Source organism: Pogona vitticeps, chromosome 2 (assembly GCF_051106095.1).
Source record: "Pogona vitticeps strain Pit_001003342236 chromosome 2, PviZW2.1, whole genome shotgun sequence".
In the NCBI taxonomy this organism is placed as follows: domain Eukaryota; kingdom Metazoa; phylum Chordata; class Lepidosauria; order Squamata; family Agamidae; genus Pogona; species Pogona vitticeps.
Genome location: NC_135784.1, coordinates 233,864,935 through 233,889,330, shown reverse-complemented (window position 1 = coordinate 233,889,330; position 24,396 = coordinate 233,864,935). Strand labels below are relative to the sequence as shown.

Sequence of the window (24,396 nt, the reverse complement as noted above, 5' to 3'; positions counted from 1 at the left end):
ACAAGAGTCAAGAGATGAGGTGGTGGCCCGACAGCAGTCTAGTGCTTTGTCCATGATATCCGGTGTTACAGGCTGAAAGAAATCCAGATTCACCAGGCAAGGTGGAGCACTGGACATTTTTGCTCGATCCACTGTCTCCAAAAAAGGAGAAAGCTCCTGGTGAATGGCCTCCACTTTTGATTTTAAAAAAGCTGCAAATTGGTCAGGTGAGATACTAGAAGGAGGCCCATCAGTTAGACGAATTCCGGATAGGTCACGAATTATACGGAAAAGTTCTGCCTGCTGATTTGAAGCCTCGCTTATCTGGTCAGCGAGATGAGCTCGACTAGCAGCCCTTATCTTGGTAAGGTAAAGGTTAGTCGCGACACTGACAGCTTCCTTATTATATTCCGTTGGTTTCCTTCTCCATTTGCACTCTAGCCTTCTCCTAGTTTGCTTCATTGCTCATAGTTCCTGATTAAACCAGGACGCAGGCTTTCAACTTTACAGTGTGTAGTTATTATTATTATTATTATTATTATTATTATTATTATTATTATTATTATTATTATTATTATTATTATTATTATTATTATTATTATTATTATTATTATAGTCCATCCTGATAAGTTGCTGCTTTTAAAATGTATGGAAGAGTACAGTATCAAAATTAGACAGAAAGTTTCAATGTTTTTAAATATAATCTTGAAAAATAGGCCAGAGATATCAATAAATTGGTAACTGTATACCTTTTTTTTGCATGACTTGATAATACTATGACCAAAAAAGAAATCCTCTGATTTTGTTTTGTTTTGTTACTGTATTGTGTAGTTTGAAAATCTGGCTAAATGACTTAATTGATTCTTGCTGTTGTGAAGACTAAATATTTTTTTTATATTTGTGCAGTTTCTTCTTCCTTTGCATATGGCAAATAATGCATGAGTGACATAAATCCAGTACAGTACAGCAGGACTTGTCTGTTAAAAGTCAGAGCTCTCAGGGTGAACCATGCTCCTTATATAGTCCTAAGAGCTTCAATACTTTTTGGTTATGGTCTCTGTACAAGGGTATCTTGCAGAGGTAAAGTGTTAGTGTTATCAGACTATTCCAGTCAGAATAACTGCTTATACTTGTGGCTTCAGTAAATGGGTGATCAGCTTTGACAGTGCATTTGGGAGTGACCCAAACTCTGCATCACATGAAGTGAAATCAAAGGAGGTGTGAACCAAACAGTTATTGTGTCATAACAGTTGGAGTATCCCCATCCCTATAACAGGAGGAGAACTAGCACCCATCCTCTTTTCCCCTCACTAGCCACCAAGGAAGGAAGTAGCAGCAGAACACCAGCATTTGCCCCCCCCACTCAGCCCAGTCACTTTGCCAGAAAGGGAGGACCATGTAGCAGCTGTTACGTCCCCCAAGAGGAGGAAAGAAAGATATCAATGGAATTCCTACTCTGCTGCTTGAAAGAAATAACATCACAACTGGTTTTGGAGTCCTGAACTGAAAGGGTTAAAAGGATTGAGACTGGTTAATTGAAACAAAATTAAGTTTCAGTGATTTCATCTAGTTTGCTCTAGGTATGGCTAACATTAGACATACTGTACTCCATAGATTTAGTTATTTAAGGATTTTGGTACCACCCTTGACAATATCAAAACAATTGAACCAAAGAAGCTCTCAAGGTTCTTAGTGTATATACTGTGCTGGAAGTGAATTTGTTAATTGTTAGGGCAGCAATGCAATAGCTCATAAAAGGAGGAAGCATCCTAATTGTTTTAGATTTACTTCAGCATTTCTGTCTTCCCCTTATTATTGTGATTGCATTGATTTGTTTGCTGTCTGTCATTAATTATTTGTTTCTGTGGTGTGGACTAATTGTGTTTTATCTTTTACAAAAAAGACTCTGCTTTGGCTCGGTCAATGTTCTCTCTCTTTTATTTTGAAACTTTGAGCTTAGGATAAAAATATAAAATATAGAAACAGGTTAATTATCAGTTAAAGGATCAATAATGTAAATGGAGTGGTTTCATCTGTATTAAAATGTTTGGACCTCTTTGCATCTGTATAAGTACACATGATTTTTCCTTTTTATATATAAAACTGAATAGCTTGGATATAAGTGAAGGCAGGAGAGACACAGTGCATTTAAAGGAAAAGTTATTTGTTTATCCAAGCAAAGTGGTTGGCAATTTTACTTTACTAAAGCTGTGATATGTTCTGTTTTTCTGTTCACTCAACTACACCATTACAGCCATTATTTATCTACAAGAAGGTTTTTTTTATTGCTTCAGTGGGTGTGGATTCTTATTTCATTTGCACTGCAATTAAAATAAAAAACCCTGCTCACTTGGGAATTTTTTTAAAAATGTTCTGCTGTGCAAATAAGGACTGTTTCATGGAATCCTAAGTGAAAAGAACATAATCTAACATTTCAGTGATGTTTCTCCTAGGTAAGTAGGAGTAGAGAAATAAATACACTGCCAGATGCCATAAAATACTTCATGTAATTCAGAAACACTGTGAGTGATAGCTAAATAAAATGAAGCTCCTAACCATGAGTGTGCCCTTGATAAGCTGAGTGAGCATGCATCCTGCTTATAATGTTTGAGAAACGTCCTCTTGGATATCAGATTTGTAGTGATTTTTAATTACTCCTCTCTTTTGTAAACAGGTCCTGGGATTGAACTGGGTTTCTTTCTTGAAATGTTGAATGATATACAAACTAGGCACAGCAATTCTGTTCTCTAGATTTTTGAGGTAGACATTGCACTGCACAATATTTTCATCTTTTCTGCCTAAATGTGAAAGAGTCAAGTTGGAATTCATTCTTGAAATACAGAACATTATTCTAAATGTGCACACCAACTTTTATTTCAGGATTTCACTCTTCAAAGTTTATCAGTTTATTTCATTTCATCCTCCTTCATAAAAAACAAGTGTGAGTGTCAACGCCGGCTATGGAATTCAAATGCAGCCTTTTATTCTGGGTGTCCAGCCCATCTTTTACCCTGTTGTCTTATTCTTCAAGCAGCATATCACTGTGCTGTGTTGTATATCTTTCCCGCCACACCTCTTGAAAATAAACTCAAGGCTGTGTTGCAGTTTGTTGTTCAAATGTTGCATAATGTTTTAAATATGCTTTTGTTTCAATGTTTGAAGAATCTTTTTTATGTGATGTATTTAGTCATATCTATGGTTGGATGGGGGGAAAACAGGGTTCTAAAAGTTGATCTGACTCTCTAAATAGATACTGTTTGTACACAAGCTGCGTATATGTAGGCACTCATAGGCTCTCTGCAATCTGTATGTGTCATACACGATCTTTTCAACCTGAACATGACTAATGTTCAAGGGAAATATTGAGTTTCAAGAAAAGTGTGTTGAAATATGAGTGGAGGTGGGAGTAAAGGGGCAGGTGGTCCAATGAACTACAGTGAATGTATTTCACTGTATGCTTACTGCAATCTTATAAAAATTCTGTTTATAAATATACAATTTCACTGTAATAAAACATATGGTTGAAGCACTCCAAAATACAGCTGAAGTCCACTGATCCCCACATAGCAGTAGTAGGGAAGGAAGAAGATGTTTGCAAAGGACAGACTCAGCTCTCTGTCAGTTTGCCCGAAACTGCAGTACACAGACTGCAATATCTCATCTTCCCTTGAACAGCTAGAGATGGGGGTATTCATATAGGTATACAAATACGAATATCTACCCCACAGGTGCAGATAACAAGGGTCTGGCCCCCTGGGGCCAGATTGACCACTCCCGATTCTACCACTGCCACAAGCTCCATGGTCCCTTCCTATCCCTCTGTTGTTCGCGATGGATTAGCCAGTCCTGGCAGAAGGCGGGATGACGAGCCTCTCTGCCAGTTCAAAGAGTGGCTAATCTATTCCGAGCAATGGAGCGATAGGAAGGGACTGCGGATCTCACAGCAGCGGCAGAATTGTGAGTGGTCGGTCTGGCCCCAGGTAGGCCAGACCCTCGTTATCTGCACCTGTGGGGGGGATATTCCTATACGAATACATATACCCCATCTCTAAAGGAGACCACTGGAGGATCTCTTCCATGAAACTTCTTCATATTGAAAAGATTTCCCAAGAAGAAAGTGGCATTGTTCAGTTCCAAGTGAACATGGCACCTCTAATCAAAATTGACCAGATAGGCGGGGTATAAATGGAATGAATGAATGAATGAATGAATGAATGAATGAATGAATAAATAAATAAATAAATAAATAAATAAATAAATAAATAAATAAATAATCACCTAACAAAAGATTTGCCTGACCACACATGGACACAGCAAGTACTTTCAATTTTTAACAGCCTTTTTGGCCCACTCTCCTGTGTACTCACAGTCTTATTAACACCAAAGGTTGGATGTAGACAGTTTTCCACAAACACAGTAAAGGAGGGACATTTTGTTTTGTTTTGTTTTGGCCACATCCCACACAGTGTTGAATTGCCCTCTAATACTGTGCAGCAATTTCTGAAATGCCACAAGGGAGAAGAAATTGACATAAGTGACAGAAGGAGAAGGAAGAAATGGCAAAGATCACCTTTCATCTGTGGGACTATTCCAATAGAGTCTTATTCTATGCATTCAGCTTTATATATTTTCACATCAGAACTTTGACGAGTCTTCCCCAGATGACTGCCTTCCATAGATACTGGATAAAAGGCAAGAGGTTCACATAATGGAACCAGATGCTTCTTAGACAACTCTGGGCTTTAAAGGTCAAATATCTTCAATGGTATTTGGAGGTTTGGTGACAGGGACCACTAAGTAGGTTTGTTGGGGGCAGGTAAAATATTCAAACTCCCTTTAACCATCCTCCCCAAATTCTACAGCAGCAGTTTGCACCATGTCTACCTTCTATGTTACAAATACTCATGAACAATAGTTAGGGAATCCACATCACCACCTTTGTCCACTTGATTATGCTCTCTTTCTTCACCTAACATTGTAACTAAATTTGCAATATCTGTCCAAATGGTTTTTATCCCCCTCCTCCTGTAAGTTGCCAGTACTCGGGGGCTCTGGCTTGTTTTATGATTTCTTCTGACAATATTTGCCCATGAACCAATACAGAGCAAATCCCTTTCCCTGCCTCCTCTTTTACCTTCATGGGTCATTTATCTGTTTTTTTCTTCTTCTTCACTGAACATGCTGATAATGGGAGGATGAAAGTGGGTGTGGCTCTACTCAATGGGAGGGTTCTGTTCTTTGTAGTGTACTGTTTTTCCACAAAGTAAAGTTGAGGGGGAGAAGAAAGAATGAAAGAGCAATGGCATACATTTATGCAGAGACATAGGATCCTTTAAGGAGTAAGTTACACAGGGACATTTATTTATTATTTCATTTATACACAATTTTTCTTCCCATAGAGGACTGTAAGATTGCTCAGAGTCCATTAAAACTATGCAATCATCACTATTAAAACATCATAGGAAGCATCATTTTTAAGAAATGTAAAGTTACAATAATTTTAGAAACCACAATTTAAAACATTTAACCACATTTTTAAAATATCTGAATTCTATAGATACAACAGTCCTTTTAAAAACCACTTTTCATTTAAAAGCTTGCGTGAAAAAGAAGGTCTTTGCTGGACAATTGAAGGAAGAGGAAGAGGGGGCTTTCTGGCTTCTATGGAGCAGTGCCTGAGAAGGCCCTTTCTTCTTCTTTTCTGTTGTAATGTTATAACGTCATACCATCACTGTTGAATTCACATGGAACTTCACATATTGCCTTGTTCCCTCCTGCTATCATTGCACCCAAATTTTGCAACAAGAATGTTGTGGCTGTAGGGGCAAGGGCTGGTAGCCCAGACCTGTTGTCCTATATTTGGATGTTGTAACATAAAGCCAGGGTAACAGCACACCAACAGTAGCTGGGAGATGAGGCACACATGCAGACTAGAAGTGACACCGAGAACAGCTGATGGCCAGAAAATTGAGGGAATGCCCACAGAGTCACATTACTACTGACACTGTGGGTGGTGTTACCTCCAAACAAAGAACTTACAGAACACTTTGTGAAAGTAGTTCTAAGCTAGATTTTAGATAATCATGAGCCCCACGACGGATGGTGGCATATGTCACTGAGATCACGGTCCAAGGAGTGATTCACAGAGCTAGGTTGCTACAGTTGGATCCATGTCATGTGGATTCCCTCAGTGATGAGGAGTGTGTGCACTGAGTAAGGCTAAAGCCATAACATACGCAGGACAGAACAGGGCAACTATGAACCTGAGGAGGTAACTGTCTTAAGTGGCTTGATTAATCAATACCTTCTATACAACTGTGAAATATTACAAGCCATCCTGTCAGTGCGTTATCTTACAGACAATTGTCATCTACGTGTGTCCACCTCTTGCTTCCAGCATGAGAACATTATCTAGTATGAGATAATAAGATAACACATGGGAACATTATAAGGAACACTTAATTGTTTTTTGGGGTTCACTATTGCACAAAATGGCCCTTCTCAAATTGAATGTCTTTCTTTTGCAATGTGAGCTACACATGCATTGAGCAGGAAATGACTGACTGAATGATGAAGGCATAAACAACCCACACAATTCTTCTAATGTTTAAAAGTCCATGCAAAAATGGAGCAGTTATTATAATTTTCTCTAACTGCACTATTGTACTAAAATAATTCTTACAAGTGTGAGAAACAGGTGGTAAAGGTATTTACTTGCTCCCGCATATGAAAACAAGACGAGTGAGGATTTACAGTCTTGCTCAAGTCAGCTTACAATTAAATAGAACATATACAATTAAAACATAACGTGAATAAAATAAAAATATAAAGCATATTTTTAAAACACTGATGAAAGAAAATACTGCACTTACCAAGTTAAAAAAACAATTCTCAGCAAGCAAGGTTGGTTTCCAACCAGCTGACCTGAATGAAAAGATCTTTGCCCACAGGCAGAAGGACAACAAGAAGGGAGCCGTGGTGACTTCTCTTGGTAGGGAAAAGCTTAGGAGTGGCCACCGAGAAAGCAGGAACACTCAAGAACCAGGCTAATGACTGCCACACTCAATTCTCAGCCTTCTGTTGCCCAAATGAGTATGAATGTGAGAAAAAGCAAAAGGCGCAAAAATGAGATGCTACAGCAGGACTCTAGGGAAGAAGTCCATGGCCTCTCCCCAAAGAATGATCAGTGAGTGGTAGGGCTTCCAAATACAGCAAGGCTGGCTCGCCATATTTTGAAGGAAATAAAGTAATAAACTTTACCTTCTAGAGTAAAGAGGGTGATAGATCAGAGTCTAAAATTGTCTATCTGCGTTGCTGGATGTAACAGCTGTTTAATCAAAGTGCTGTTCACGTCTGTTTTCTGCTTCCTGATTCTAGCCTCAGCACACGACAGCAGCAGACTGTACACTTACTGTAACCAATAGGTATTTTGGGGGGAAATTCACAGTTCAGAACTGCTAGTACCTTATTACAAGAGGTCCTTATGTGGCAGAGTAAGTTCTTGTGAGTAATAGTAAGTTCAGAGTAAGACCAAAAGAGATACTGAACTTGACAGGTATCTCCTTAACATTATAGTGATAGTCACAGAAAGTAAATATTGTTAACTGTGTTTTTGTTATGATTTTAATTTTGGAAACCGGGAAAGTCTGATTTTGTAGAACACAGAATGTTGATAATATATAGAATTTTGATTTTGAATTTTGTTCATGGTTTTAAATGGGAAGAGAAACATTAACTGAACCTCATCCTGCCATATGATCTTTTAATTTTCTAGTTCAGAAGCTAAATATTAAAAGTGGCTTGTTAAATTCCCTGGTTCTAACATGAGAATGAATAAAATGTTGGTGAAATGGTTGTTTAATTGTGCACTGTCATATCTTATTTAGGATGAGCACTTACTACTGCGTACTTCACACCACATTTATCATGGCAGGTTATGTAGAGCTTTTTTTCAATATTTTCCATCCTCTGAAGACAAAGATTAATAAAACAGAGCAGACTTAATGAAACAGAGCATACTAAGAGGAAAGAAGAGGAATTCATAGGCTGTATCTTAATTTGAGATAGTTAAATTAACTGAAGCAAAGCTTAATGTGATACTTGGCTATTATCCCTTCCTCATTTCCAGAAATTTTAAAGATCACTTTGATATATTATTTGTTTGATCCTACAGACCACTACAAAAGGCACTGCATATATACACCATTAAAATTTAGCATCCCCTGAGAAGCCAGAGGGAAAGCACATAGTAAGGTGACCTACTTGCCATGTTCTCTGACTTGAATCCATCTTCAGGCTCAGGGAAGGACACTGATGGGAAGGAGATAGTACTCAAGGAGCTGTTGTCTCCTATTCTAGAAATCTCCATGCTGGAAGAGGTGGCTTTGCATGTCTCCTTGGAATTAAAACTTGCTCTACGAATGCAACCCCAACTATGCTACAAGAATAGATGGCTATAGATTCAAGGCCAAGACGGCTAATGTCCAGAAAGCCTCAGCGCTCTCCTGAGACAACAGCTCTCTTTGTAGCCTTTTGCAGTGTGCTATCCAAGGTCCTGAAAACCCCTAGAGTAAACCTGCTCTGCTTTACCTGATGGGACTCAGAATAACTAGTCTGAAGTCTGGATAGGGGACTCATTCCTGGACAGGACAGGACATTGGAATTTTTACACATCTCCAAGATATCATAAGAATGAGGTTCTCTAGAGAGTAAGCATGAGAAGAAGTGAACAAAAATGTTTTACTGTCATGTTATTCTTATTGATCATTTGAAGGTTGCACTGAAGCAGCTTTGGGATCCTTGCTAAAGAGCCTCAGACAAATGCATAAATAAAACAGGATTGATAGAAGAGCAGCGTTATGAACCATTCAGCTCATCAGCTTAAAGCAAAAATATTTCACTAGTGCTGCAGGACAGTCCAATGCAACTATACTTGTTCTTCAGAAATAAGATATGGCCAGGGCATGTCAAGCCTCATGATATGAAACCACAGATGCTTTTTGCAGCAATACATGCTCTACACCCACTATTGCCCCTAAGCAATTAGTATTTATGTTCCCTTCAACATGGAAGATCAATGTAACAATCATTGCTACTAACTATTCACAGTTTATATATTTCATTATTTTGTCTAATAATATCTTAAGCAATCTAAACTGATGTCTACCCTTGTGGTACTGAACCCTGTAAAGCAATTAAATCATTTCCTTTTGTCTGCTCTGACTTCATTCTGGCCTTGTCATTAGACAAAGTGAGGAGGCCTCTCAAGCAAATGATCCTAAGTGTCATGACAGGACAGAAAACACCCATTTAATGTAGTTTTCATTGAGTTGTGGGTTTTTTTTGGGGGGGTAACTTCTAGGCAGTGGGAAAGATGTGGGATTTTGTGTCTCTGTTGCCAAAATAAAGCAAGAATGATAGGCCTTGGTGATAAGTGGCTTGACCTCTGAGGTAGCAACATCTCTTGACTGGCCCCTTAAACTATTGACATTTTCGGGAGATGAGCCCATGTTCTTTTCTTTAGAAACCTTGCCATTAGGGTGAATTCTGAACATCCACAGATGGTATATGTCCTCATCATGCGTGTCTGTGGGATAACGAAAAGGGCCACTTGCCCAAACAGACCCTCTGCAGTTCTAATTGTGTGTGTTATGCCTGTAGATTATATTAACTGATATGAAGCTTTACATGGAAAATTCCTCTGGAGAGGTTTGCACTTACTTCTTACCCCCCATGCCTTCAGCATTCTGGGGGCAGTTGACAGCTATTTCTTACTTTATATATTCGAAAACATTGAATTTTGACACTGCAAATAAAAAGTTTTGGCTTGAAAGAGAATCATGAGCCCAGTTCTTGGTCTTCCGTGACGCGATACCAGCTCCCAGAGAACAACAGTTTCACACCTGACAGAGCGTGTAAACACGGCGGCATCTGTCAGGTATTGGCCTCGGCCCTGATCTGAGAGGAAAAAGAAGCTTGCACGTAACGTTTGGCGCCTCCTAAATTGTCTTCACTAGACTTAAGAGATGCGCGCGCGGGGCTTGAGGAACCGTCCCCCCCCCCCCCTTTTAAGGTCTCGGAGGGAGAGCAAGGTGTTGCGAGTGGCGGCGTTCATCGCCCCCCCCTCTTCACACCTGAAGGAAGACGCGCTCAAGGAATGACACCAGTATCTGTTGCACTTCGCTGAATGAGCCCTTTACCTCCCCCCCCCTCCGTTTCTTGGCAACGTTTTTTTTAAAACAAAAAAACAAACGCGGGGCGCGGGGAGGATTAGCTTTAGCGCCACAGAAGCAAGGGAGCCGGGAAGGTGGACGAGGCGGTGGTACCTCAGCCCGCCCTGGAGCCTTTCTTGGCGGGCAGCTCCGGCTCGACTACCGCTGCTTCTCCCCGCCAGTCTCCGCCGGCGAGGGGAGAAAGGGGGGGGAACTAGCTCCCGCGCAGACCGACTGTGGCGTCTGGAAAGGGTGACAGAGCCAGACCGGCGAGTGGTGGCTGGTTGCCTCCTCCTGACCAGAGCACCTGGGTTTCTTTCCATCGGGGAAGAGGAAAGGGGGAAAAACAAAACAACAACAACCCCGACGTGGTTCCTTCAGGTATCCTGAGGAGAAACCCAACTTCTTCCTTGCCGCCCTCCTTCCTGCCAGAAGATGGGGAAGACGTGGAGGAGCCCCAGCGAGGCGGAGAACGGCGCCTCGGACAAGGAAGAACTTGGCAGGCGGAGGAGCCGGAGTGCCAGCCGGGGAAGGTTTGCCGAGTCTTGGAAGAGGATCAGTTCCAGGCGAGGCTCCACCAAGCGCTCCGGGCTCCCTTCGCAGCAGCCTCCGGTGAGTGCCCGCTTGGGGTGGCCTCCGCCGTCCTTCCCGCGCGTCGCGTTTGGCGCCTTTGCCCGCTCCTTCCCCCCCCCCCACCCGTGCCCCCGCCGCCGGCGTGCGAAGCGAACTTGCAGGTCAGGAGTCGCGGGACCTCTCCTGGGAGAGGAGCGCCGGGTGGTCTGCTGGGGGAAAGCGGCCGGGCTTCAGGCGGGCAGGAGGGCGCTGGGGTGGTGGGCGCGATGCACAGGTGATGGTCTTTGGCGCGATCAAAGAGCATAGGATGTAGTATTGGTGGAGAACAGGCAGCCATATAACTTCGTTGCGGTTTCCTCTCTTCAGGTCTCGGGAGGGTTGGCTGGGTGGATCCACTCGATATTGTTTTCCTCCCTCTCGGCAGAGGAAGGCGCAGAGGTTGTTGTGGGCATCCCTGAGACTGTGTTATTCTAGAGATCGTTTGGAACCTGGACTTGCTTTGCGCAGAAGGCGCTCTCGCCCAGCCTATTACCAGGAGAGAGAGAGAGAGAAAAAAAATCGGTTATAATAATTGGCCGACTGGAACTAATGGAATCATGGCTCCAGTGAAGGACTTAATATTTCTTCCTTTGACCTATTTTAAATGGCAAATGCCTTTGTCTTTATTGTCTTCCAGCATCGTGAGCGAAATGCTAGCCATCATTCTGTAGCAACATAATGTTCCCCGAGTGTAAATTTTCATTCCTGTCTGTTGTTTCCTTGGCTGTAATATAAGTGTTAATGAGTGTTGCAAGCAACACATAAAAGTAATGTGCAATCTTCAATACACTTTGAAAATTAGAAGTACTCTTGACTGGGTGATAAAGGAAGTGTGGCTATTGTGAAGTAGGTGCCCCAAGCTCTTCAAGAGATGAGGGCAGAGAACTGTGAAATCCACCTGTTGCTTGAGTTTGCAGAACACTGATATATCTGCTCAACCGGCTCATAGGGCCCTGGGAGTGTGTGAGATCTTTTTGTTTTGCTTGGTGAAGCAAACATTCTTAGTGCTGAATTGATGACAGCATCTGTATGGGTAGACAAATCTGGAATGGCATGCTAAAATTGCTTTGACTTGCATTTTGATAACCCCATTCTGAGCAACAGTGCATTCCTTCCAGTCTTGTTAAATGAGAAATACAGTACTCATTTTGCCTGTGATCTACTATTTGAGTGGAGAAGATATTTGGCTAAAAGGAGGCATTTGTGCTTTCTTTTCCTTTTGCATGTGATTTTTCGCTAGCAAACATTGAATTATTAGTAAAAATTGAAGAACTCTTATGCCATCAAGCAATGGGGATGCTACAATGCCTCAGCTGCAGTGGGAAACATTGTAAAGGTGGGGGTCATATATTGTCATCCTGATAAGCAGAACTGAAAACTGAGAGAAGCTGTAGTATTTCCTCTGACCAAATTTTGCATTTTACTAAAGGGTTTTTAATAATAACCCCTTAACTTTCTCCTTCTTGAAGAATTATCTGGCTAAAAGTTATAATTTCATGTATAAGTTACATATACTCATTTATCCAAAGACCTGTGTTTCGATTCTGGGAACCTTGTTGCACTGGCTGCTCTGCTAGAAGGAAAGCATCAACAGGTGGAGGCAGGATAGCAATGAGAAGATAGCATGGGAAAGGGGAAAATTTGATGTGGATTGGGTGCCATGACAACCAAAATCTGAAGAAGCAACTTGGTTTTGACATAAATGGATGACACAAAATTGCATTGTTTTTGCTTTGTTAACTATGTATTTAACAAAAACCAAAAGCACAACATGGCCCAAGTGTCAAACATGAATTTTGCATCCAGTTTCATCTTGTAGATGAATTAAAATTGTCTCTAGTATCCAAAGGTGGTGAAAACTTTAAAATCACAATATAAAAGCTGCAATATTTCAGGGAAGAAGATTCTGAATTAGATGTCCAAAAACTGCAACAGGCTGTCATAACAGGAAATAGGGAAGTAATAGGTGTATAAAAAAGGACAGCTGCTCCCCTCACATCCAAATAAGAAAGAATGATGTGACATTTGTGTGTGAGGAGGGGGAGATGAAGCACAAAAATATTTCCAGGGAGCTACTGTACAACATTATTTAATCAAAACTAGGTTTGGGATTTTTTTTAAAAAAAACACCGTGGTTTGTATCCATTCTATTAGTACAGTATATGTTATCCAAGCATTGGAGGGACTGGTAGAATACCAAGTAGTATAAAGAGTCTAATGTGTACTAATTTATATCATGAAATTTAACACTATTTTTCACATTATTGGCACTGTTTAGTATGTTCAGTAGGGTCTGTATTGTCATTTTTCATGTTCATTTTATTGTTCAATACAATATTTGCCCCTGAAAAATTCTCTCAAGCCAAATGTCTGTTCTTCTAAGTAGCTTCCCTCTCTTTGGAGGAATGCTTATAGGCTCAGTCCAAAATCTGTTTAATTTATCCTATGCTTAATCTGGAATCCAAGGCTGGAATTTGCCCTTAAACACACATTATCCAGTGAACACACTTAGAATGGAATCCTTGGCCCCTTTCCTTCCATCATCACATTCTTCCAAGCTGCATTGCTAGGTCTATAGAAGAGAATAGTTCTTTAGCTATGAAGAGTGTGATGATGAGATGGGGCAAGGGTAGGCACTTCCCTTTAAGCATGTTCACAACACCAGGTGGAATAATGCAAGAGCAGGGCTCTGGTATGTTCACTTACGTAGCACTAAGACCCAAATAATTTAATGGGATTTACTTATATCTAAAATTCAATCTTAAATTACCCCCATACACCCCATAACATTCTGCTAAGGAAGCACAATTCCACTATGAGAGCCTCACCTAGAATCACACTCTGTAGTTGGCTGTGCTAAAAGGGTACACCTAAACTCCTAAAGAACTTCTTTAAATTCAGTGGTTTTGAATATGATCATACTGTATGTGGAATACAGTGTTCATTCTGCATTATGACCATTTAGGAGGAAATATTGCAAAGAAAACTTTATAAAAATAGCAAGTGATTAGCTCTCCTGATTATTGACAGTGTATTGTATTTATTCTGTTTATGTTATTACATCATTTAAAAAAATGTACATTGCACAGAACAGTGGGGCAGTATATAAATGTTAGAAATAAATAAATGTTGAAATTAAATAGGGATAGCTGAGGGATTTAGGTATCTGGTTGCAGAGCCAGTGTTTGAGTGTTTGGGAGCTCAGTTCCCCACCATGCCTCCACCATACTTTAGCCATCTCATGAGAAGAGAAGACTCCCTGGAAAAGACCCTGATGTTGGGAAAGTGTGAAGGCAACAGGTGAAGGGGACGACAGAGGACGAGATGGTTGAACAGTTTCATCAAAGCTACCAACATGAATTTGACCAAACTCCAGGAGGCAGTGGAAGACAGGAGGGCCTGGTGTGCTCTGGTCCATGGAGTCATGAAGAGTTGGACACAATGACTAAACAACAACAACCCTTTTCAGGTTTTCCAGGTAGAGAGTACTCCAAAGTGGTTTGCCAGTCCCTTCTTCTGGGGGCATCCTGGGTCTGTGCAGCTTGCCCAAGGCCACACAGGCTGGCTGTAGTTGCTTTACAACAACATTTTTAGGGTCTCAGGCCTAAAACTTTCAAAATAAGTTTAAAGTGACAGAAGGTCCCATCATAGACTTCCATTTTGTGTGTATTAACAGACCTCAGCTGTGTATTAACCTTTCTTGTGCCATTCGGAAGAATGAGGTGAATACCTCAGGCAGCAGATCTGGAGTTATTCAGCATCTTGCTTTTTTTCATGCCAAGGATAGGAAGAGATGCTTGTGGGGTTTCTGCCTCACATATCAAACCAATTTGTCTGGCTTTGAATGCTGCACACCTTCATTTAGATGGGTGGGATCATCACTTGCTCCTGCTGCTCATAACATATGCCACTTATGGTATTCTCTCTCTTCCCCTACCACCCTCAAAATCTTAATAAAATCATTGTGGGAACAAACACTCACAAAGAAATAACAACACTTACAAACAAATAACAATTTCTTCAAAAGATCCAACTTCGGAGAGTCTTTCCACTAATGTAAAGCTAACCAAATAATTTGTTTCATTTGTTATTCCTTTGTCTAAGGCAGCGGTCCCAACCTTTTTTGGTTCACGGACCATTTGGGGGGTGTGTGTCCCATGCACGGACCGGCTGGGGGGTGGGGCACCCCCCCCCGCTTACTGGTGGGTGTGTCATGCTTGCTGGTGGGTATGTCGCGCTTGCAGGTGGGTGTGTGGCCTTCATGCTAATGCTTTCCCCAGCACCCCTTTCCTACGGGGAAGCTGCTGTGGGACAGCCAGCCCGGGAAGTGCCCCATGCACGGCTTTGATCACCCTCCCTCTCCAGGGAGCAGCCGGCTAACAAGCAGCCGCTCTTCCCCCACACACACACACCGCCCTGTGTTCTCCTTCATCTGCAAGAAGCCAGGATGTGGAGCTACTTGCAGGGGAGGGGAGCGGGAGACACAGCAATAACCAAAGCCAGAAGGGGGGGGGGAGATGGAGCTACTTCGCAACTCTTGCCTCCCTGAGGCAGCGCTTTCTCCGCGTGCCCAGCCGGCCTGTCTGCAAAGTTGCTCCATCTCTCTTCCCCCTTCTGGCTTCCACTATTGCCATCTCTCCCGCTGCCCCCCCCCTGCAAGTAGCTCCATGTCCCAGCTTCTTGCAGGTGAAGGAGGACACAGGCAGGTAAGGGCGGGGGGGGGGGGAGGGAGAGCGGCTGCTTGTTAGTTTTTATGACAGATCATGTTTAGAGCATCCCAGCTTTCATGAACCGTTTTCCTAATGAATTACACCTAGTAAAGTGACAAAGGATACTAAAAGTGACACTCGTGTTAGTTTTCTAGCTTTCCTTACCTACTGGGACAACTTAATCCAGTAAGGGTTCAAACCAGGCTTTCTATACAAAGTCTTCAGCTATATCCCCTTCATTTGGTAGTGACTTTTTGTTAAGCTGCTAATACATCTTGAAATAGTACTGCTTTTGCCTTTTACCAGAAAGTGGTTCACCTCTTTGCTATTTGTCATTGCTAGGCCAATTTTTGCATTGCTGACATCTAGTGCTGGTTCTTGGGCCCCATACTGCTCACCACCTTTCAAAAGGCATCTATTTATCTGCCTCCTATGCTAAATAGAGTTACACTCCCTCTGAAAACACAGTTGCACAGTTTGTGGGTGCTCCTGGAATTGCCTCTAATCCAGGATGCCCAGGTTTCAGCAGTGACCAGGAGTGCCTTTGCACAGTTAAAACTGAGGCACCAGCTAATCTGGCCATAATGTCTTAGTTACATCCCATCTAGATTACTGCCATGTGTTCTATGTGGGGCTGACTTCAAACAATATTCAGAAATTCAGCGGGCCCAAAACACAGCAGCCAGATTGTTAAGTGGGATTGGTTACAGGGGTCACAGAAGCCCCCTGTTCCAGCAGCTCCATTGGCTGCTGATCCATTTCTGGGCACAATTCAAAGTGATGGTTTTAACCTATAAAGCTGTCTCAAGGACTGCATCTCTCTTGGTGTCAAGATCATCAGGGGAGGCCTTTCTCTTGGTCCCACCACCTTCACAGGTGCATTTGGTGGGGACATAAGAGAGCCTTCTCTGTCACTGCATCCAGACTCTAGAACGCCCTCCCACAGGAAGCCAGGCTGGGTCCTTCTTCTGCAAGCAGATGAAGACCTTTCTCTTCAGGCAAGCATTCCCTTAGTGATTAGGAGTTTCTAAATAGATTGTGTTGCTTTTAAATGAGCTTTCAGCATTGATTTACCATTTTTAATGTAATATTTTTAATAATTTTAAAATATTTGTATTATTATTGGGTTTTTAGTTTTTAAAAATTCTTTTAATGATGTAAGTGGTTGGGGTCCTTTTAAAGGAGAAAGGTGGGCAAAACAAACAAACAGCAGTCACCTACGCCTAGGTATCTGATACTCTATCCAAAGACCCAGTCCTAATCCAAATCTCTATCCACAAAAACTCATTGTAGTGGGAATATTTACCATATTGTCAAGGTTAAGTGTATGACAGTCAAACAATGTCTGTAGAGCACTATAAGATTGTAGCACTGGTAGATTAAACCTGTGATTTGAAGATACCACAGCTGACAGCTGTTTAACTGCTTCATCTCTCTTCAGTGGATGAGAATAAGTCATAGTTTTACTCATTTTGAAGTCTTTCTCTGTCCATCCATATCTTATTAATTCTACTCTTTTCAAATAAAAATGATTCAGGTAACATCAGCTTGCCTATTTTTACACACTTTTAAAATTTAAATACTTCTGTGTTCTACGTGCATAAAAATATAATCCAAAATCTGAAAACATGTAACCTTTGGAAGTTACATGCACAAATCATAATCTTAAATAAATCCAGTCATGCAGTTTATGAGAAATTGCAAGTATAAATGCTTAAATAGAAATCTATTTCTGCAGCTAAGGAAAGCTGCAAGTATACAGTAGTTGTTTCATTCATATAAAATTTTACAGGTATGAAAAGTTGCAGACAGAAATATGCACAAGCAGTCTGAGCATCGTCCTCAATCTGTTTTGATTGCAAATACTATATGTTGCGTCATTGTGTTTTATTCTTGTTTGTGTAAAATAGATGACCTACACTCATAATAATAAAAATAAAGTCAGTTGAGCAGGAAAATACACTCTGACACCATGTTAGAAATGTTCCCTACCTACTGTTACCTCCTCGGGTGCCTGATTTTAAAGCTGAGAAGCTAACTTATTCTTGAAGGCTTTCACAGCTGGGATCCAATAGTTGTTGTACGTTTTTTGGGCTCTTTGGTTGTCTTCAGGAGGTTTTTTCCCCTAACATTTCACCAGTCCCTGTGGGTGGCATCTTCAGAGGACAGGAGTCAGAGCTCTGTTTGTGGAGTTTAGTGTGTGGGAAAGTTGAGTATTTGTAGCTGTGGGATTAGCTTTTTGTCTTTTTCAAGAGATTGGGTGATTATGGTGATCAGGGTGTTTTTAGTTATGGGTGTATTGTTGTAATAAGAGGGAAATAATCTGTCACTGTGATTGATGGGTGTCATTAGCTAGTCTATTGCTAGATAGAGTTTGTTGACCTTTCTGCAGGCTGTATTTTTCAGTGCTGGGAGCCAGGCTTTGTTGAGTTTTAGACTTTTTTCTTTTTTGCTGAAGCTGTGCTGATGTTTGTGGATTTCAATGGCTTTCCTGTGTAATCTAACATAATGATCGCTGTCCAGTACATCTGTGCTTTGAAAAAGATTTCATGTCCAGCTTGTTTCAGGGCATGTTTAGCTACTGCTGATTGTTCTGGTTGTTTTAATCTGCAGTGTCTTCCTTAATGTTCTTTTTCCCTCCCTGCCCCTTTCTCCCCCCTCCACACCCAAACTCATCTTGTGTCATGGTTTATCCAGAAGGGAACACTGATGGAATCCTGACCATCCACCTTTATTTAATTTAAATATTTTTACACCGCCTTTCTTCCCAAAAGGACTCAAGTCGGCTTACAACAATTAAAGGAAAATGTTTAAAATGTAAAAACAGTGAGTATATAAATATGAAAAAAGAATTAAATGAGCATTATATTAAAATGGTCAATAAAATCAATACTAGAAACACATTTAAAAACACCAAAGAAAAAACCCTCTCAGACCTCCAGTCATTAAGGAAAAGCTTGCCTGAAGAGAAAAGTCTTTGCCTGCTTGTGAAAAGACAGCAAAAATGGGTGCAGCCTAGGTTCCCATGGGATTGATTGATTGACTGATATCCTGCCTTTCTCCTTAAAAGGGCCTAAGGTGGCTTACATCATTAAAAAGGCAATATTTAAAAGCTAAAAACAGTAAGGATATAAATATTTAAAAAGAATTAAGCAAGTGTTACATTAAAAATGGCAAATAAAATCAGTACTAAAATATATTTAAGACAGAGTACAACAATCCCTTAAAAAACCCATCTCAGACCACTAGTCATTAAGGAAAAGGCTGCCTGAAGAGAAAAGTATTTGCCTGCTTCCAGATGGACAGCAAAGATGGGGCTAGCTTAGTTTCCTGTGGAAGAGAGTTCCAGAGTCTGGGAGTGGTGACAGGCCCTCTCCCAATGTCCCATAGAGGGAGATGTTGTCTTTTAGATAACTTGAATCCAAGCCATTTAAGGCTTTGCATACTAAAACCAGCACTTTGAATTGTGCCCAGAAATGGATCAGCAGCAAGTGGAGTTGCTGAAACGGGGTTATAAGTTCCCTGTAACCAGCCCCAGTTAGCAATCTGACTGCAACATTTTGGACCCTCTGGGGTTTTTAAACACTTTCCAAAGGCATTATCACATATAGCATGTTACAGTAATCCAGCCAAGATGTAACTAGAGCATGTGTCAGCATGGCCTCTTAAGAAACAGGTTCAGCTGGCACACAGTTGCAAAGAGACTTTGAGCAGAACCAGAGAAGGCCTTCTCCTGTGTCTCCAACAAGTGCACCTGTGAAAGTGGTGGAACCAAGAGAAAGGCCTCCTCTGAGCATCTTAATTCCCAGAAAGTCTTATAGAGGGAGATGCAGAATGGTACACAAGAGTGGCCTGGTTGAATATATCTAAGTTTCTGTTCCATACAATGTGAATATAAACTAAGCCACATTGGATTTCAATTCTGGTGGTATATAAATAAATCAGTTAAATAAACAGACAAGGTGGGTCAGTACCCCATTTGTCCTGATCAACCAACTTGCACTGGTGCAGATGAAATATGTGAACCAAAAAATTTCTTTAGAGAATTACTCCAATTTCAATTTTAACCTCAAAACACCCATATCACCAAATAATTATGATCAAACATGGGATTCATGTTGTTTTAAGATATTAGAATTTCTTCCATTTTCATTTCAAGATGTTAGCTATTTTTCCATGCAGTGGTTATCTTAAAGCTGCATTCCATCATTCAGCTCCATTATTCTCAGCTGAATATTGACTGGCATGACACATTCCTGATCTTGCCTAAACTAGAAAGTCCTGCTGTTTAAAGTCAAGTAGGACAAAAAGGGAGAAAAACTTTCCCTGCAATGTAAGAAAGAAAAGAACTTGGTCTAAGAAAATTCTCTCAGAACACTTGATTTTCTTGGGTGTCAAGGAGTTATTATTATTATTATTATTATTATTATTATTATTATGATGATGATGATGATGATGATGATGATGATGATGATGATGATGATGATTATGATTGATTGATTGATTGATTGATTGATTGATTGATTGATTGATTGATTGATTGATTGATTGATACCCCGCCTATCTGGCCCACCAGACCACTCTGTCTGAAATCCATCAATATCACTTCCAACTTCTGGGCACCCAAAGCAAATTGATTTTTACCTGTCTCTGCTTCTAAAGGCTGACACTTTGGAGCAAATATTGATCCATCTCTTTCTGAAGTTTTTTTTCCAAGTGTTTCTGGATGATCTGAAATGGAATTTTAATACCTTAAAGAAATTTATGCGGTCAAGGAAGTGTTGCAGTTTCTTCCTTTGGCATCTTTTCCTTCTGAAGTTCTCATTTCCTTTTGAGTGAATAGATCTTCCTGCCATTATTAACTATGGTCTGATTTTGCCACTTCATTTCAGTGTTTGACTTGACCAGCTTACATACTGTTTCTGTTCCATACAACGTGAAAGAATTTCTGATCGCTCTTCCATTGCTTCTATTGGGAGGGATATAAACAATGCCAGTTCCAGAACTGGTATAGTTTTTTTTCCCCTCTGGGGGCATTTTAAGTCAATGGAATAATTTTGGTGTAGTACAGTCAACACTTGACTTACGAATGTCCCTACATATGAACTTTTTGATTTACAAATAGCTCCGTTCACAAAAATTGGCATCGACTTGTGAACGGAGCCTAAACCTACGAACGAGGTCAAGGCTCCGTTTGCAAGTCAATGCAATTTTTTGTGAATGGAGCCATTTGTCGCCTTCGGAGGTCTCAAAGAGCTTTCCCCCCGACATCTGAGGAAGTCCTTGGAGACCTCCAAAGGGAAAAAGCCAGGGGGAAAGGACAGGAAATTCGAATTTCCCGCCCTTTCTCCCTGCCTTTTTTCCTTCGGAAGTCTCCTCCGATGTTGGGGGGGGAGCCCTTTGAGACCTCTGAAGGTAATTTTTTGAAATGCTGGAATGGATTAATTCCATTCCCATGCATTTCAATGGAAAATGGTACTTCAGCTTACGAACTTTTCGATGTACGAATGTCGTTCCATAACGGATTAAGTTCGTAAGTCGAGGTACCACTGTAGATTGAAAGCCTTCCTCCATCTAACCTCAAAAATTCTCATTTTTGCTGTCTCTACAGGGTGAGCTTCCCTACATATTCACAGACCTCACTCTCTATGGGCAGAATAGGAATTCTGTGTCTGATAGACCCTAGGATGTCATCCCAGTGACAACAGAACTAGCTCACTTAGCCTATGACTACTAGGAGGAAACATACAAGTATTTAACAAACACACATTTGATATGTCAAATGCAGTTGTATACAGAAAGAAGATAGTAGATAGTGCCAGGAGTAAGAAGTGTATCAAGAGTTATATAAGAACCAGCTAAGAGCATGATCACACAAGGCAAATGTTCCCTAATGCCCCAGTTAGAGCATTGTAGAAATTTCCGGTCACATGACACATGGCCATTATCAAATCATTTACCTAGCCAACTGTGTAACTGCGGTTTATTTCCCCCTCGTTGGGAGGCTTCTGTTATTTTGTTCCAGTAGGATTTCCACTGTTATTTGCATTATTTTTAGAACCTTTAGCTAGTTTTATATGATCTGGTTGAAATATCTCAGGAACTAGATACAGATGGGAAGAAGTCAGAATATTTTATATGCTGATAATGTCACTCTTCATTTATCTAATTTAGAACTTCTTAATATATGCAATCTGTTCAGTAAAGCTTTTGGTTATAAAAATAATGTTTCAAAATCAGAATATTTTGGGATTAATACTTCAGAAGAACTAAGAAGAACTCTTTATAAACAACAGAACTGACAAGAGAACTAGCACCAATAAGGTATTTAATGAAAATAACAGAATACAATTGTAGCTTATTAGCATCACAAGATCTTCATAACTGGGAAAAACATCCTTTATCTTGGTGGAGATGAACAGCACTTACAAAAGTGAGAATATTACCCAAAAAATTTTTTTTGGCTCATAACATTGTGCCTTGAGATTCAGAACTATTGTTGTTATTTGCCATCAGGTCCGCTCCAACTTATGGCAACCCTATGAATGAGAGACCTCCAAAATGTGCTGTCCTTAGCAGCCCTGCTCTGCTCTTATAAACCCCTATGGAGACAATCCATCTTTTATTTGATCTTGTTAATCTGCTGTTTTCAACCTTTTCCCAGCATCATTGTCTTTTCCGGAGAATCTTATCTTCTAATATACATTGAATTCAGCCAAAGTCCAATTGCTGAACTAAATCGGGCCTCTTCATGCCACATCTTGTCCTTTCCAAGGCAAAGTGGACTTCCTTTTTAAGCCAACAATCTTTTAAGTGTTGACCATCATTTGCAACCACAGTGACAAGGGCATTATAAGTAATGCCAATAGAGGTAGGAGGTGGCAGTGCTGGTTGATGCAGAACAGGGAAATGAGGCCTGGGAAAAGACGCACATGGCAAAAGACAGATGGAATAGAGGCCTTTTTCTTTCCAGAGCAAAAGAACCAGCAACAGCTCCACTTAGCACTCAGTCTTATCTCTGAGAGCCACAATATGGAGTTGGACAGTTGTGGTATTAGGGTTCTGGGTTTTGTGGTGTGACTGAGAGCCAGTCTGAACATTCAAGATGATGTTCAGACTCCTTGTGCATGTTGCTTGGTGGAGTAAATGGGGGAACACTAGTGGGAATCCCTGGAGGTGTGGCAGAATTTGGCCATGGTTACCCAAGAACTCCTATTTCATCCACCAACGAGTGTCACAAGTGAGAATGTGTGGCAGGTGACTACACTGAAGCCATTCGGATGCTGAATTGATCAAGCAAATCTGTTTAACTATTTTATCTAAGAATAGATAAAGAGGAATGGAAAAATGTATGGAACAGAATGGTTTTTAAAAACATGTCAGTCAGAATTAAAAAAATGGTTATAAAACAATGTGGAGATGGTGTTTATCACCAATAAAATTAAATAAAATAGATTCTAAATATTCCAAGATGTGCTGGACATATAAGAAAGAAGTGGGTACATATCTGCACTTATGGTGGGAATATGAAGTAATACAAAGGGTTTGGAGGGAAGTTTTCAAAGAAATTAGAGAAATACTGGAAGTCAACATTGAAGCATCATCAAGAACAGCATTATCATTGTTAATAATCATGGCATAAATAATTAAAAAAGAGACTATTATAAATATGATAACAGCTGCTCAATTACTGATAGCAAAAAAACTGGAAGAAGAATTGGAATATTTTCAACCACATGAATCGTAATGAAATCTGGAATATTGCAATTAATAATAAACTGACATCTGAAATTAAGTTTAAAAATTAAATGAAAAAGATTAATAAATTTAATGAGATATGGGATGATTTTATAAATGTCATATTGAATAAAGGAAAAGGGCAAAAGCCAGGGCAAGAATATATGTATTTCTGAAAGAGATTAGGGTTTTTTAAAAAGATGAATAAAACGTTGTTGTAATATGCATATGTATGTATGTATTATATTAATGGATGGTACCTGGGATGAGAGGTGCAATATTGCTTCATTTTGTTTTTGTTTTTGTTTTTCTTTAAATAAGTAAACAAAATTAAAAAAAATTTAAAAGTTTTTTTTTTTTAAAAAAAGAGGCAGACTTGAGGGAGAATCAAGTAAATCTGTCTTCTTTGTACTAAATCTTTCTCTCTTGGCTCATTAACACTCAAAGCATTACATCATCCACTGGTGCTACTACTCTCTCTGTTACACTGTTAAAGTGCCACAAAATCCTTAATTCACTGCTGTTTTTGCGAAGTAAATAAAAGGCAGCTTTCTAAAGTGTTAGACATGCTGGCAAGATCAAAGGAAATTATACTGTCTGCAAGATGAGTAAAATAACTTGTGTTTCCCAGCATTTAATGAAACAAAATTATGGTCATCTGCACGATGATCTGATTCCTCAGTATTTATTCTAAACAACTTCAAAGTGCTGAAGCCATCTGTAATACAAGTAAAAAAAAAAGAAAGATGATAGGTTTGACTTCTGTTTCTTGACATCAGAATTAAGCAGTTTGAATCAGGGCTTCTGTCAGCTATTTAAAACCTAATAGTTTGATGTAATTATATGTTTTCATTAGTGGAAGGCAACTCTGTGTGTCAAGGTAGTGGCTTACAGTTTTAGCTCTTGTGACCTTCTCCCCAGAATATTCGATATTCCTTTATACTCCTCTGTAGTGATTTGCCCTTCTTCCCATTGCTATACATTTCTGGGCATTATATGTTTGTTGTCAATCTAAATGGAGACTGTAGCCAAGAAATCAGAAGAAGAATGAGATTCAGAAGGGCTGGAGTGAAGGAATTAGAAAAGATCATCAAGTGTAAGGATGTGTCTCTGGAGACCAAGACCAAGATTATCCACACTCTTGTATT

General features: G+C 40.2%; 1 protein-coding gene across 3 annotated transcripts in view; it reads left to right on the top strand.

The window, feature by feature from the left end:
- The window catches only part of TRPM3 (transient receptor potential cation channel subfamily M member 3), a 534,030-nt gene that overhangs the window by 33,045 nt on the left and 476,589 nt on the right, over window positions 1-24,396 (top strand). For 2 of the 3 annotated variants that reach the window (XM_020798619.3, XM_020798621.3), the window contains exon 1: window positions 10,531-10,802. The exons of the other annotated variant lie outside the window; for it this stretch is intronic. In XM_020798619.3, coding sequence (XP_020654278.1) covers window positions 10,626-10,802 — 177 coding nt within the window. In that variant the 5' untranslated portion in view covers window positions 10,531-10,625. Of the gene's footprint in view, window positions 1-10,530; window positions 10,803-24,396 lie in introns of those variants that run through there. 3 annotated transcript variants of the gene reach the window in all.